Below are 15,726 nucleotides of genomic sequence, written 5' to 3' on the forward strand. Positions count from 1 at the left end.
TTGACCTGAGAATTACATGTTAGTAAACTATATGCTTGTATGAAGCACTTGAGAATTGATTGGTGACAACCTAAAATTGTGCACTGAAGTGAATTGATATTTTAGCACTGCTATAATTACATATTGTTCTTGGGAAATTTTCTTGAATACTTGCTTTGATAATTAGATTGATTAGGTCCATAGTTAATTTTGCTTTGTAGTGAATTAACTTCATTCATCTTGTCCAGAATTGTCTATTTGTTGATTCTAGTAATCTATTATTTGTTTGTGTGGAACAATTAGAGCTGTAGTAGTTAGGAAATTTTGGATTTCGCACATTCAGGGAGAAGCACGCCCGGGCTACCTCCATAATTAGCCCGTGCTTCCCACTGGAAGTCCAAGCGAATCTGCAGGCTGGGAGAAGCATGCCCGTGCTACCTCTCTAATCATCCCGTGCTTGCTTCTGGAAGTCCAAGCACGCCCGTGCCAAACAAAGCACGCCCGTGCTCACCTCTGGAAGTCCAAAATTTGCCCATGCCGTCCCAGCACGCCCGTGCTTTGCCTCTTATCATTGCTAAAGTGTTATTTGCTTGTTCCTTCACTTTAGTTTATTAACTTCAAGCAATACACCTTCTTGTTCTTGTATTGCAAATTGAAACGTTGTGATTTCTTGATAGAGTTTGTGCATTACTTGATTATATTCTTTGCTTTCCTAACTTTCTCTTGACTTTTGTAGCAACTTTGGGATTCTGAAGTGCAATTATTCAAGTAGGAAGAGTGGTAAAAGGCTGGAGTGAAACCCACATATTGTGAAAAGCCAAATAAAAAGAGAAACACGTGAGGGAGTGACAAACTAACCATTTCCTCTAGTTTTGTGTTTGCAATCTTATTTCAGGATGTCTGATTCATCTAGAGACAAGGATAACAGCCCTCTCAAAGTTGAAGATCCAAAACTACAAGCCTTTCTAGATGCCTTCTCTGGAGAGATGGGACGAATCACTAGGCTTATGGAGAGCTTTAATGACAGACTGGAACTACAAGAACAAAAGACAGAAAGACATGATCCTAATGCCACGAGGAGGGGTGGAACTACTTCCAAAGAGCACTCTAGACAACCTTGGCATGAAGAGTATGAAGAAGAGAATGATGAATGGCATAGAGAGCCCCCGTGGGCAAGAGGAGGTAGAAATAACAGAGGAAGAGGAAGAGGGGTTGGTAGAGGTCGTGTTTACAAAAATGAAACCTACTTTGGGGAGGATGAAGAAGAGGTTGATACGCCATTAGATGGTAACTTGGGTAAGATCAAACTCAAGGTGCCACCCTTCAAAGGCCGAAACAATGCAGACGAATACTTGGAATGGGAGAGGAAGGTTGAGATGATCTTTGAATGCAACAAGTATACTGAGGAGAAAAAGGTGAAGATTGCAGCCTTAGAATTCCAAGATTATGCACTGTTTTGGTGGGATCAACTTAATCAGAATCGAAGAAAAGTGGGAAGACGACCTATCCACAATTGGGAGGATATGAAGGAGGTGATGAGAAAACATTTTCTTCCTGAGCATTATTTCAGGGAGTTGCATCAGAAGCTTCATAGACTCGTCCAAGGAGCCAAATCAGTAGAAGACTACCATAAAGATATGGAGATGTGCATGGCTAGAGCACACATCGAAGAGAATGAGGAGGTGACTATGGCTAGATTCCTAGGTGGCCTTAATAAGGACATAGCTGATGCACTAGAAATGTACAGGTATGATTCCATGGAGGAGATGCTGAATATGGCTATGAAGTTAGAGAGGCAGAGAAAAGGGAAGACCACCACATCATATAGGGCTGCCAACAACAATAGTAACTCTTGGGGTGCTAGATGGCCCAAAAGGGAGGAGAAAAAGGAGTTTCAAAGCTCTACACAAAAGGGGGCAGATTCAATATCTAAGGCATTCACGCCCAATGCTCCAACTAATTCAAAGGGATCAAGTTCCAATACTCCTAGTAGAGACATCAAATGTTTCAAGTGTCTTGGGAAGGGCCATATATCTTCTCAATGCCCTAACAAGAGGGTAATAGTGATTCGAGATGGATACACCTATTCTGAATCTGAGGATGAAGAAAACCCAATGCCGCCACTTGAAGACTGTAATGATGATGATGAGGTTGATGAAGAAGTCTTACAACCTGAGATGGGATAGTTACTAGTTACCAGGCGAGTTCTCAACATGCAAGTTCGAGAGGAGAGCTTAGAACAAAGAGAGAACATTTTCCATACTAGACGCTTGGTACTTGACAAGGTATGTCTTTTGATTATTGATAGTGGAAGTTGCACTAATGTAGCTAGTTTGAGCATGGTGCATGACACGGAACCGGGATCGGAAATCAAAGGAATGAGATGTAAGTTCGCCTCTATGGCACCCCACGTTTATAATGAAACGGTAACACCAATAATCGAGCAAAGAACAAGATAAACGCCACAAACGAATTGATAAGTTTACCTTAATTCCTGATGCAATTAGAGGATAGCAAATTCTCACAATCACTCTAATTGAGAAGAACATGCAAGAGCATGAACAATTCTGCCTTAGATTCAATTTATGCCAAAAATCCCGTTTTACATCTTAAGGAGACTATTTATATGCCTTAAACAAACATAACCCTAAAGAAGAGCATCTAACTAGGCTGCCCTAGGGCCAAAACACATGGGCTTAACTCTATCTAAAACACAAAATAAAGTCATTTCCAGCCCAAAACAAACAACTTGATATTGGGCAGATTGCATGCATCATAAAACCAACCCAAAACAACTTAAATAAAAACTATGAGCCCATATCCCTTACATATTAATTAGACCAAAACAAGCAACAAGGGATAAGAACACCTCCAAGCCCACTAGGAAGCACCAATGGACCATATCAGTGCAGAAATTGGGTTTGACATGTGTACAGCACCCAAGGCCATATAAGCTTCAATGGCTAAATGATATGGGTTCTGTAAGAGTAAACAAGCAGGTGAAGGTGCCATTCTCCATTGGATGGTACAAGGATGAGGTCACTTGTGATGTAGTACCTATGCTAGCTGGGCATATTCTTCTAGGCCGCCCATGGCAATTTGACAGGCGAGTCCAGCATGATGGGTACACCAACCGGTTCTCCCTTACTTATTTGGGTAAACATGTGGTTCTAGCTCCTTTGACACCACCAGAGGTCTATATGGACCAAAAGAGGATATTAGAAAGTGAGGGGCAGAATTGTATTCAGGGGGAGGGAGAAAATAAATATAAAGAAAAAAGGGAAAAAGAGGCCAAGAGTGAAAAGAAACAATTGAATGGCCCATTGGTGAGTGAAACAACAAGAGAGGGAAGAAAGAAACAAAACATGTATGTAAGAGAGAGAGAGATTCGCAGTAGTTGATATGGATCCATTGGTGCTTCCTAGTGGGCTTGGAGGTGTTCTTATCTCTTGTTGCTTGTTTTGGTCTAATTAATATGTAAGGGATATGGGCTCATAGTTTTTATTTAAGTTGTTTTGGGTTGGTTTTATGATGCATGCAATCTGCCCAATATCAAGTTGTTTGTTTTGGGCTGGAAATGACTTTATTTTGTGTTTTAGATAGAGTTAAGCCCATGTGTTTTGGCCCTAGGGCAGCCTAGTTAGATGCTCTTCTTTAGGGTTATGTTTGTTTAAGGCATATAAATAGCCTCCTTAAGATGTAAAACGGGATTTTTTTTGGCATAATTTGAATCAAAGGCAGAATTGTTCACGCTCTTGCATGTTCTTCTTAATTAGAGTGATTGTGAGAATTTGCTATCCTCTAATTGCATCAAGAATTAAGGTAAACTTATCAATTCGTTTGTGGCGTTTATCTTGTTCTTTGCTCGATTATTGGTGTTACCGTTTCATTATAAACGTGGGGTGCCATAGAGCGTTTTAATCTCGATTATTGGTGTTTTCGTTTCATTATAAACGTGGGGTGCCATAGAGGCGAACTTACATCTCATTCTTTGATCTCGATCCGTGTCATTTGGGATTCATTGTTGTTTATCTTCGTGTTTTCTTTTCATTCTGAGATCTACACATTATCTCTTTAGATCTTGTTGGATCTAGACATTATCTCTTTAGATCTTGTTGGATCTAAACAATTTCTCTTTAGATCTTGTTGGATTTAGATAATTTCTCTTTAAATCTTCTTGAATCTAGTTTTCTCTTTGTATCTTCTTATTGTTTGCATCATTTTCTAGTTACCCTTTTGACTAATTCAAGATCTATCTTTGATTATTCTTGTTGTTTGCTTGTTTCTTGATAAAAAAAAAAAAAAAAAGATCCAGACATTGCAGCCTTAGATCTTATTAATTAGATCTTACAAACACACAAAAAAAAAGGGTCATTATTAAAGAAAGATAAGTCAGAAATTGTTAAGGTCATTACCTACTTAAGTTGAATTGGTAGACACAAAATTGTTGGACAACCTACATACTAAGTCAATATCTACCTAGATTGAAATTGGAAGACACAATTGCTGGACAACCTAAAGGCATTTTGACTTAATTTGGGAATTTATTGATAGTCTACCTTACATTCAATTGAAGGATATCATATTTTGACTTGATTTGGGATCTTATCTTGAGAAAACACAAAAGTCATTGTTGGACAACCTAAATATTAAGTCATTACGTACCTAAATTGAAATTGGGAGACACAAACCATCCACTTATACCTTGTTAAGGCCTTACCCTACCTAAATTGGATCACATTTATGGGTTAAGTGAGGATACAAGTCAAGCACGCTGTGCTACAGTAACTTGCTACAAGAACTCAGAAGCACCCGTGCTACAGTACCTTTTAAAAAAATTTTTTTTTTTTTTTTGGGTTTTCTTTGTTTGCTTGCATTGTTTAGGTAGAAGTAAATTAGGTCCATATTTGGTTTGCTTGTAGTGAACTAAATTCATACATTATATCCAGAATTTGTCTTTTAAATTCTAGTTTGTTTATTCTTGTTTTGAGCTTTCTTTTGCCTCTATTACATTATTAGGGTGTATTTGTTTGTTCACTACACTCTAAATTAATATAATCAAGTAGTACATCATCTTGTCCTTGTACTACCATCCATTATCGTTTTGAGTCTTCTTTCTAGAGTTTGTGCTTACTTTTATTGTTAAGATTTATTTCCTTGATTCTAAAACGTGCTTTCGAATTGGTTGGTTAATCTACGATTCCGAAGTACAATTGGAGGAATTGCAAGGAGTGATTGAAGAGTGTAAACACGTGAGGGAGTGCTTTATCACTAATTCAAATGTTTTTGTGATTTCTATTTTGAACACTAACCATGAGTGCAGGCACATTTGGAGATAATAGTGGGGAGGGAAGTCAAATGGAGGATCCCCAGTTGAAACTTGTAATGGAGTTAATCCTAGGACAGTTTAGAACTTTCAACAATTCTATCCAAGATATGAGAAAGGAGTTGCAGGAGTTTAAAGCTGCCCAATGCTCTAATACAACAAGAGTTCGACCTAGTACTACAACAACTGAATTTCAAACTCATGAAGAGAAGAAGGTCGATCATCCTGATCATTACTTTAGGGATTTGAACAATAAGTTAGGAAGGGTGCAAGAAAGGAAAAATGTGGATTACCTCAATAGGTATTCATTCACAAAGGATGGGTGGATGACCATTCCAAGATCATTTTCCTCAAAAGAAGTGGATGAAGACCAATATGGAAAGCAAAAGATGAGTTTTGAGGCTGTCAATAAAGAAAATGAGTGCAAAAATAAAACGAGTGAAAATATATTGAGTGTAAATAAAAAGAAAGAGGGGGAAGAAAAGGAAAAACAAATTCAGCCTATATTTGTACCTTTGTGCAAAGAAGATTATTTTACCACTAATGATCTTAACCCATCCTTGCCAAGTGTGTTTGTTGATCTTTTGCAGGACTTTGAACATGTGGTTCCAGAAGAGATTGCCCAATCTTCATGTGAGGGTGAAAAGGTGGTTCTTGCACCATTGACACCTCAAGAAGTGAATATTGATCAGAAAAAGTTGCTTGAGAGAGAGAAAGAGGAGTTCACTGATGTCTTTCTTGAAGAGTTGCCTAGTGGATTACCACCTTTGAGAGGGATAGAACATCAAATCGATTTCATTCTTGGCTCCACCATTCCAAATCAACCAGTCAATAGAAGCAATCCAATGGAGACAAAGGTGTTGCAAAGGCATATTCAGTTTGTAGCAAACAATGGAGTTCAATATGGTCTAAAAAGGAGAAGAAGAGTAAAGAAAAGGGCATGGATTCTAAGGAGAAGTGGACTGATCCTAGCAAGCAAAAGGATACCTCAACTTTTAACTAAGATTCAAGGACGAATCTTTTTAAGGAAAGGGGGAATGATATGGATCCACTGGTGCTTCCTAGTGGGCTTGGATGTGTTCTTATCCCTTGTTGCTTGTTTTGGTCTAATTAATATGTAAGGGATATGGGCTCATAGTGTTTATTTAAGTTGTTTTGGGTTGGTTTTATGTAATGCATGCAATCTGCCCAATATCAAGTTGTTTGTTTTGGGCTAGAAATGACTTTATTTTGTGTTTTAGAGTTAAGCCCATGTGTTTTGGCCCTAGGGCAGCCTAGTTAGATGCTCTTCTTTAGGGTTATGTTTGTTTAAGGCATATAAATAGCCTCCTTAAGATGTAAAACGGGATTTTTGGCATAATTTGAATCAAAGGCAGAATTGTTCATGCTCTTGCATGTTCTTCTTAATTAGAGTGATTGTGAGAATTTGCTATCCTCTAATTGCATCAAGAATTAAGGTAAACTTATCAATTCATTTGTGGCGTTTATCTTGTTCTTTGCTCGATTATTGGTGTTACCGTTTCATTATAAACGTGGGGTGCCATGGAGCGTTTTAATCTCGATTATTGGTGTTTCCGTTTCATTATAAACGTGGGGTGCCATAGAGGCGAACTTACATCTCATTCTTTGATCTCGATCCGTGTCAGTAGTGTTAGTGAGGGTAGACCAATCTTAATGATTCGGTTTAAGGAAACTTTGCTTAATTTGACTAACATTGACACTTCTTCGTTGCCTTCTGGTTTTGTTTCTTTATTGCAGGAATTTTCTGATGTGTTTCCTGATGAAATGCCTAGCGGACTGCCACCCCTAAGAGGCATTGAGCATCAGATTGACTTTGTGCCTGGAGCTACAATTCCTAACAGGCCAGCATATAGGAGCAACCCCATGGAGACTAAGGAGTTGCAGCGCCAAGTTGATGACCTGTTGTCTAAGGGATTTGTGAGGGAGAGTATGAGCCCATGTGCAGTTCCTGTATTACTTGTGCCTAAGAAGGACGGTTCTTGGAGGATGTGTGTTGACTGCCGAGCTGTCAATAAATCACAGTTAAGTATCGCCATCCAATTCCTAGGCTAGATGATATGCTAGATGAACTGCATGGCAGTAAGTACTTTTCTAAAATTGACTTAATGAGTGGATATCATCAAATTAGAATGAAGTTAAGGTGATGAATGGAAAACTGCCTAAGACTAAATATGGTTTATATGAGTGGATGGTTATGCCCTTTGGTCTAACTAATGCACCTAGTACTTTCATGAGGTTAATGAACCATGTTTTACGTGCTTTTCTAGGCAAATTTGTTGTGGTTTATTTTGATGATATATTGATTTATAGCCAATCTATTGATGACCATATTGAGCATGTTAGGTTAGTATTGATAACCTTGAGAGCTGAAAAGTTATATGCTAAGCTACAGAAATGCACTTTTTGCATAGATAGGCTTGTTTTTCTTGGTTTTGTTGTGAGTGCACAGGGGATTGAAGTTGATGAGGAGAAGGTTAAAGCAATTCGAGAATGGCCAAAATAGACAACTTAATATTGGGCAGATTGCATGCATCATAAAATCAACCCAAAACAACTTAAATAAACACTATGGGCCCATATCCCTTACATATTAATTAGACCAAAACAAGCAATAAGGGATAAGACCACATCCAAGCAAAGTCCACTAGAATCCATTAGGAGGCACCAATGGATCCATATCAGAAGGTTTGTGAAGGACTTCTCTACCATAGCAGCCCCACTCACAGAGGTGGTAAAGAAAGAAGTTGGGTTCAAATGGGGGGAAGCGCAACAAAGGGCATTTGATACTCTAAAATCAATTCTTTGTTCTGCTCCTATTTTAGTTTTACCTGACTTTGACAAAACATTTGAGATTGAGTGTGACGCTTCTGGTGTAGGCATTGGTGCAGTATTGATGCAGGAGAGAAAGCCTATTGCCTATTTCAGTGAGAAACTCAATGGAGCACAACTCAACTACTCAACCTATGACAAGGAGCTATATGCTCTAGTGAGAGCATTGGAGGTATGGCAACATTACCTTCTACCCAAAGAATTTGTCATACACACTGACCATGAGTCTTTAAAGCACCTCAAGGGACAAGGTAAGTTGAACAAGAGACATGGTAAGTGGGTTGAGTTCATTGAACAGTTTCCTTTTGTGATTAAATACAAGCAAGGGAAAGAAAATATTGTGGCTGATGCACTTTCTAGGAGGTATGCTTTAATTACTACTCTTAATGCTAAGTTGTTAGGATTTGAGCATATAAAATCCTTATATGTTGATGATGATGACTTCGGTCTTATTTGGAGTGCAAGTGAACATGGGGCCTTTAACAAGTTCTTTAGGCATGAGGGGTTTTCATTTAAGGGAAATAAACTTTGTATACCCAAATGTTCTATGCGTGAATTGCTTGTGTTAGAATCACATTGTGGGGGACTTATGGGGCATTTTGGGATTCTTAAGACATATGATATACTTGCTGAACATTTCTTTTGGCCACAAATGCGTAGAGATGTAGAGAAATTGTGTGGTGTGTGCATAGCATGTAAGCAAGCTAAGTCTAAATCTATGCCTCATGGCCTTTAGACTGATTCTTGTTCTAAATTCATTGTTTTTCTCTCTTCAAGAGTACTTGGGGGTTAAAGGGATTGACGGGTACTTCCGTGATTACATGCTTTCTGCTAGATTTCCTTGTTGATTTGCAAGAGTACTTGTTAATTAGCTAGGGTCGTATTAAGAAGAAGCCTGCATTGGTGAAGGAGATGCACGCCAAGGCTAGGGTTCATATGAACATGAAAAACAAAGGCTATGCCAACCATACCAACAAGAGAAGAAGGCATGATGTATTTAAACCTGGAGATTGGGTTTGGGTACATTTTCGCAAAGAAAAGTTTTCCAACCAAGGAAAGATTAAGCTTGATGAACGTGGAGATGGACCATTCCAGGTCGTGGAGCACGTTGATGACAACACCTACAAGATAGGCTTACCGGGTGAGTATGGTGTTTCCATTACTTTCAATGTTAGTGATTTGTCTCCTTTTGACATGGATGCAGATTTGAGGATAAATCTTTTCGAGGAAAGGGGGAATGATACGAATCCGCCGTCACTCATCCATGGAACTCAAGGGAGCAAGGAGAACAATATGAAAAATCCATTCGTTCTACTTAGTGGATCAATTACAAGAAGTCATACAAAGAAATATGGAGCAACCATGGAGATCAAGAAAGCATGGATACCTCAACTTTTAATTAAGATTCGAGGACGAATCTTTTCGAGGAAAGGGGGAATGATACGGAATCGCTACCACTCAACCATAGATCTCAAGGAAGCATGGAGAACACCTAAGTTTCTCACATTAATGAAAGCACATGTTGAGATGGAATCTGAAATTCCAGCATATGGCATGCCCTGGCCATACTAGAGCCTAACTTTGGCGTAATAAGTTAGCCCATTTTGTTAGTTTTGAATTGTAATTAATACGATCCTAGCTAATTAACAAGTACTCTTGCAAATCAACAAGGTAATCTAGCGGAAAGCATGCAATCACGGAAGTACCCGTCAATCCCTTTAACCCCCAAGTACTCTTGAAGAGAGGAAAACAAGGAATTTAGAACAAGAATCAGAAACTTACCTTCAAGTACTCTTGAAAACAACTCTGAAATTCTTGGCGCAATTAATCTTGTAGAACTCACAAGCCTAATTACTAAGGAAAATTCGGTTCTATTCATGCAAGGATGAAGAACACGGTTTGTTCTTGAAGAACAAAGAAAACACGTTGGTTTTGATTCCAATTAATGTTGGCTGCCGTGCAGCTCTCTTACAATGCAATATAAATAACCTAAGCTAACCCTAATTTAGCTATTAACTTAAGTTAGCCCAGGCCTAAACCTAATGTGGCCCAAATGGGCTTAATTAAATACAAGTCCAAAGCTAACTAATTAAAACAAGCCTGACTTAAACATTAACTAATCTAGGACCGGCCCAACTCTAGAAAATAAGCCCAACCAGCCTTACACTTAATTAATTAAGTCCACTAATAGAATTTAAATAAAAGCAAGACAAATGGCCAGAGGCCCTACACAGCCCATACTTAAGCTCATAATAAAATAACATCCTCCTAAATTTGCCTAAGTATAGAACCATGTAGAATGCATCAATGGGCAGCCTCTTTGCACGCCTCAAGCACCATAACAAGCTTTGGTGCTTCTTCAAGTTCAATCTCACATCTTGCATAATTATGATCTTGAAGCTCCAATGTGATTTGTTCTTGAGTAAATGCATTCAAGGCTGTTCGTAGCTTGGTTGCACGAGCTCTTGTGATTGGTCCCTCGGGTAGAGCTAAAGGATCCTTCATCTTGCTCCCTTGATCTGTATCATTCCCTCCCTCCTCAAAAAGATTTGTCCTCAAATCTGAATCATAATCAAATGGAGAAAGGTCAGAAACATTAAAGGTAGCAGACACGCCATACTCACCTGGTAGATCAATCTTGTAGGCATTGTCATTGATCCTCTCCAACACTTGAAAAGGCCCATCACCTCGGGCAGCAAGCTTTCCTTTCCTTTGGTTTGGGAATCTTTCTTTCCTCATGTGCACCCAAACCCAATCTCTAGGTTGAAATACCACACGCCTCCTTCCCTTGTTGGCACGGTCAACATAGCTTTTGTTCTTCATGTCTATATGAGCCCTGGCTTTAGCATGTATCTCCCTAACCAATTCAGCCTTCTTTTCACCATCTAAGTTAGCAATTTCACTCAAAGGCAAAGGAGATAAATCAAGTACAGTCAAAGGATTAAAACCATACACAAGCTCAAATGGACTATAACCACTAGAAGAATGTATAGACCTATTATAAGCAAATTCAATGAAAGGCAAACAATCCTCCCAGGTTTTCAGATTCTTACCAACCACCGCTCTAAGCAAAGTACCTAGAGTTCTGTTAACTACCTCAGTCTGGCCATCCGTTTGGGGGTGACAAGTAGTAGAGTACAGCAACTTCGTACCAAGCTTACTCCATAAAACACGCCAAAAATGAGAAAGGAACTTGGCATCACGGTCTGAGACTATGGTGCGTGGCACCCCATGCAATCTCACAACCTCCCTGAAAAACAACTCAGCAACATGGACAGCATCATCACTCTTATGGCATGCAATGAAATGTGCCATCTTACTAAACCTGTCCACAACAACAAAAATACTATCCCTACCTCGCTTTGTTCTGGGCAATCCAAGTACAAAATCCATAGAAACATCAGTCCAAGGCAAAGTAGGTACAGGTAAAGGCATATAAAGGCCATGAGGCATAGATTTAGACTTAGCTTGCTTACATGCTATGCACACACCACACAATTTCTCTACATCTCTACGCATTTGTGGCCAAAAGAAATGTTCAGCAAGTATATCATATGTCTTAAGAATCCCAAAATGCCCCATAAGTCCCCCACAATGTGATTCTAACACAAGCAATTCACGCATAGAACATTTGGGTATACAAAGTTTATTTCCTTTAAATAAAAACCCCTCATGCCTAAAGAACTTGTTGAAGGCCCCATGTTCACATGCACTCCAAATAAGACCGAAGTCATCATCATCAACATACAAGGATTTTATATGCTCAAATCCTAACAACTTAGCATTAAGAGTAGTAATTAAAGCATACCTCCTAGAAAGTGCATCAGCCACAATATTTTCTTTTCCCTGCTTGTATTTAATCACAAAAGGAAACTGTTCAATGAACTCAACCCACTTACCATGTCTCTTGTTCAACTTACCTTGTCCCTTGAGGTGCTTTAAAGATTCATGGTCAGTGTGTATGACAAATTCTTTGAGTAGAAGGTAATGTTGCCATACCTCCAATGCTCTCACTAAAGCATACAGCTCCTTGTCATAGGTTGAATAATTGAGCTGCGCCCCATTGAGTTTCTCACTGAAATAGGCAATAGGCTTTCGTTCCTGCATCAACACTGCACCAATACCTACACTAGAGGCGTCACACTCAATCTCAAATGTTTTATCAAAGTTAGGTAAAACTAAAATAGGAGCAAAGCAAAGAATGGATTTTAGAGTATCAAATGCCCTTTGTTGCGCTTCCCCCCATTTGAACCCAACTTCTTTCTTTACCACCTCTGTGAGTGGGGCTGCTATGGTAGAGAAGTCCTTCACAAACCTTCGGTAGAAGCTTGCTAAGCCATGGAAACTCCTCACCTCAGATATAGATTTAGGAGTTGGCCATTCTCGAATTGCTTTAACCTTCTCCTCATCAACCTCAATCCCCTGTGCACTCACAACAAAACCAAGAAAAACAAGCCTATCTATGCAAAAAGTGCATTTCTGTAGCTTAGCATATAACTTTTCAGCTCTCAAAGTTATCAATACTAACCTAACATGCTCAACATGGTCATCAATAGATTGGCTATAAATCAGTATATCATCAAAATAAACCACAACAAATTTGCCTAGAAAAGCACGTAAGACATGGTTCATTAATCTCATGAAAGTACTAGGTGCATTAGTTAGACCAAATGGCATAACCATCCACTCATATAAACCATATTTAGTCTTAAAGGCAGTTTTCCATTCATCACCTAACTTCATTCTGATTTGATGATATCCACTCATTAAGTCAATTTTAGAAAAGTACTTACTACCATGCAGTTCATCTAGCATATCATCTAGCCTAGGAATTAGATGGCGATACTTAACTATGATTTTGTTGACAGCTCGGCAGTCAACACACATCCTCTAAGAACCGTCCTTCTTAGGCACAAGTAATACAGGAACTGCACATGGGCTCATACTCTCCCTCACAAATCCCTTAGACAACAGGTCATCAACTTGGCGCTGCAACTCCTTAGTCTCCATGGGGTTGCTCCTATATGCTGGCCTGTTAGGAATTGTAGCTCCAGGCACAAAGTCAATCTGATGCTCAATGCCTCTTAGGGGTGGCAGTCCGCTAGGCATTTCATCAGGAAACACATCAGAAAACTCCTGCAATAAAGAAACAAAACTAGAAGGCAAAGAAGAAGTGTCAATGTTAGTCAAGTTAAGCAAAGTTTCCTTAAACCGAATCATTAAGATTGGTCTACCCTCACTAACACTACTGCGAATCTCTCTCTCTCTTACGTACATGTTTTGTTTCTTTCTTCCTTCTCTTGTTGTTTCACTCACCAATGGGCCATTCAATTGTTTCTTTTCACTCTTGGCCTCTTTTTCCCCATTTTATTTATCTTTATTTTCTCCCTCCCCCTGAATACAATTCTGCCCCTCACTTTCTAATATCCTCTTTTGGTCCATATAGACCTCAGGTGGTGTCAAAGGAGCTAGAACCACATGTTTACCCAAATAGGTAAGAGAGAACCGGTTGGTGTACCCATCATGCTGGACTCGCCTGTCGTATTGCCATGGGCGGCCTAGAAGAATATGCCCAGCTAGCATAGGTACTACATCACAAGTGACCTCATCCTTGTACCATCCAATGGAGAATGGCACCTTCACCTGCTTGTTTACTCTTACAGAACCCATATCATTGAGCCATTGAAGCTTATATGGCCTTGGGTGTTGTACACATGTCAAACCCAATTTCTGCACCATGCTCAAACTAGCTACATTAGTGCAACTTCCACTATCAATAATTAAAAGACATACCTTGTTAAGTACCAAGCATCTAGTATGGAAAATATTCTCTCTTTGTTCTAAGCTCTCCTCTTGAACTTGCATGTTGAGAACTCGCCTGGTAACTAGTAACTGTCCCATCTCAGGTTGTAAAACTTCTTCATCAACCTCATCATCATCATCATGGCAGTCCTCAAGTGGCGGCATTGGGTTTTCTTCATCCTCAGATTCAGAATAGGTGTAGCCATCTCGAATCACTATTACCCTTTTGTTAGGGCATTGAGAAGATATATGGCCCTTCCCAAGACATTTGAAACATTTGATGTCTCTACTAGGAGTAGTGGAACTTGATCCCTTTGAATGAGTTGGGGCATTAGGCGTGAATGCCTTAGACACTGAATCTGCCCCCTTTTGTGTAGAGCTTTGAAACTCCTTTTTCTCTTCCCTTTTAGGCCATCTATCACCCCAAGAGTTGCTGTTGTTGTTGGCAGCCCTATATGATGTGGTGCTCTTCCCTTTTCTCTGCTTCTCTAACTTCATAGCCATATTCAGCATCTCCTCCATGGAATCATACCTGTACATTTCTAGTGCATCAGCTATGTCCTTATTAAGGCCACCTAGAAATCTAGCCATAGTCACCTCCTCACTCTCCTCGATGTGTGCTCTAGCCATGCACATCTCCATATCTTTATGGTAGTCTTCTACTGATTTGGCTCCTTGGACAAGTCTATGAAGTTTCTGATGTAACTCTCTAAAATAATGCTCAGGAAGAAAACGTTTTCTCATTACCTCCTTCATATCCTCCCAATTGTGGATAGGTCGTCGTCCCACTTTTCTTCGGCTTTGATTAAGTTGATCCCACCAAAACAGAGCATAATCTTGGAATTCTAAGGCTGCAATCTTCACCTTTTTCTCCTCAGTATACCTGTTGCATTCAAATATCATCTCAACCTTCCTTTCCCATTCCAAGTACTCGTCTGCATTGTTTCGGCCTTTGAAAGGTGGCACCTTGAGTTTGATGTTACCCAAGTTACCATCTAATGGCGTATCAACCTCTTCTTCATCCTCCCCATAGTAGGTTTCATTTCTGTAAACACGGCCTCTACCAATCCCTCTTCCTCTTCCTCTGTTATTTCTACCTCCTCTTGCCCACGGGGGCTCTCTATGCCATTCATCATTCTCTTCTTCATACTCTTCATGCCAAGGTTGTCTAGAGTGCTCTTTGGAAGTGGTTGCACCCCTCCTTGTGGCATTAGGGTCATGTCTTTCTGTCCTTTGTTCTTGAAGTTCCAGTCTATCATTAAAACTCTCCATAAGCCTAGTGATTCGTCCCATTTCTCCAGAGAAAGCATCTAGAAAGGCTTGTAGTTTTGGATCTTCAACTTTGAGAGGGCTGTCATTCTTATCTCTAGATGAATCAGACATCCTGAAATAGAATAACAAACACAAAAACTAAAGGAAATGGTTAGTTTATCACTCCCTCACGTGTTTCTCTCTTTATTTGGCTTTTTCACAATATGTGGGTTTCACTCAAGCCTTTTACCACTCTTTCCACTTGAATAATTGCACTTCAGAATCCCAAAGTTGCTACAAAAGTCAAGAGAAAGTTAGGAAAGCAAAGAATATAATCAAGTAATGCACAAACTCTAACAAGAATTCACAACGTTTTGAATGGCAATACAAGAACAAGAAGGTGTATTGCTTGAAGTTAATAAACTAAAGTGAAGGAACAAGCAAATAACACTTTAGCAATGAAAAGAGGCAAAGCACGGGCGTGCTGGAACGGCACGGGCAAGTTTTGGACTTCCAGA

At 39.5% G+C, this 15,726-nt stretch overlaps 1 protein-coding gene across 1 annotated transcript; it reads right to left on the reverse strand.

The window, feature by feature from the left end:
• Positions 1-11,252: 11,252 nt before the first annotated feature.
• On the reverse strand, positions 11,253-14,860 carry LOC149498302 (uncharacterized). Its single transcript, XM_089717293.1, has 3 exons — positions 13,822-14,860; positions 11,647-12,411; positions 11,253-11,311 (listed from the first exon to the last, which is right to left on the reverse strand). The coding sequence occupies exons 1-3, from the start codon at positions 14,858-14,860 to the stop codon at positions 11,253-11,255; spliced, it is 1,863 nt and encodes a 620-aa protein (XP_089573419.1).
• Between the last annotated feature and the right edge of the window lie 866 nt (positions 14,861-15,726).

The sequence above is a fragment of the Jatropha curcas genome, chromosome 2 (assembly GCF_041381405.1).
Source record: "Jatropha curcas cultivar XTBG-Jc1 chromosome 2, XTBG_Jcur_1.0, whole genome shotgun sequence".
Lineage (NCBI taxonomy): Eukaryota > Viridiplantae > Streptophyta > Magnoliopsida > Malpighiales > Euphorbiaceae > Jatropha > Jatropha curcas.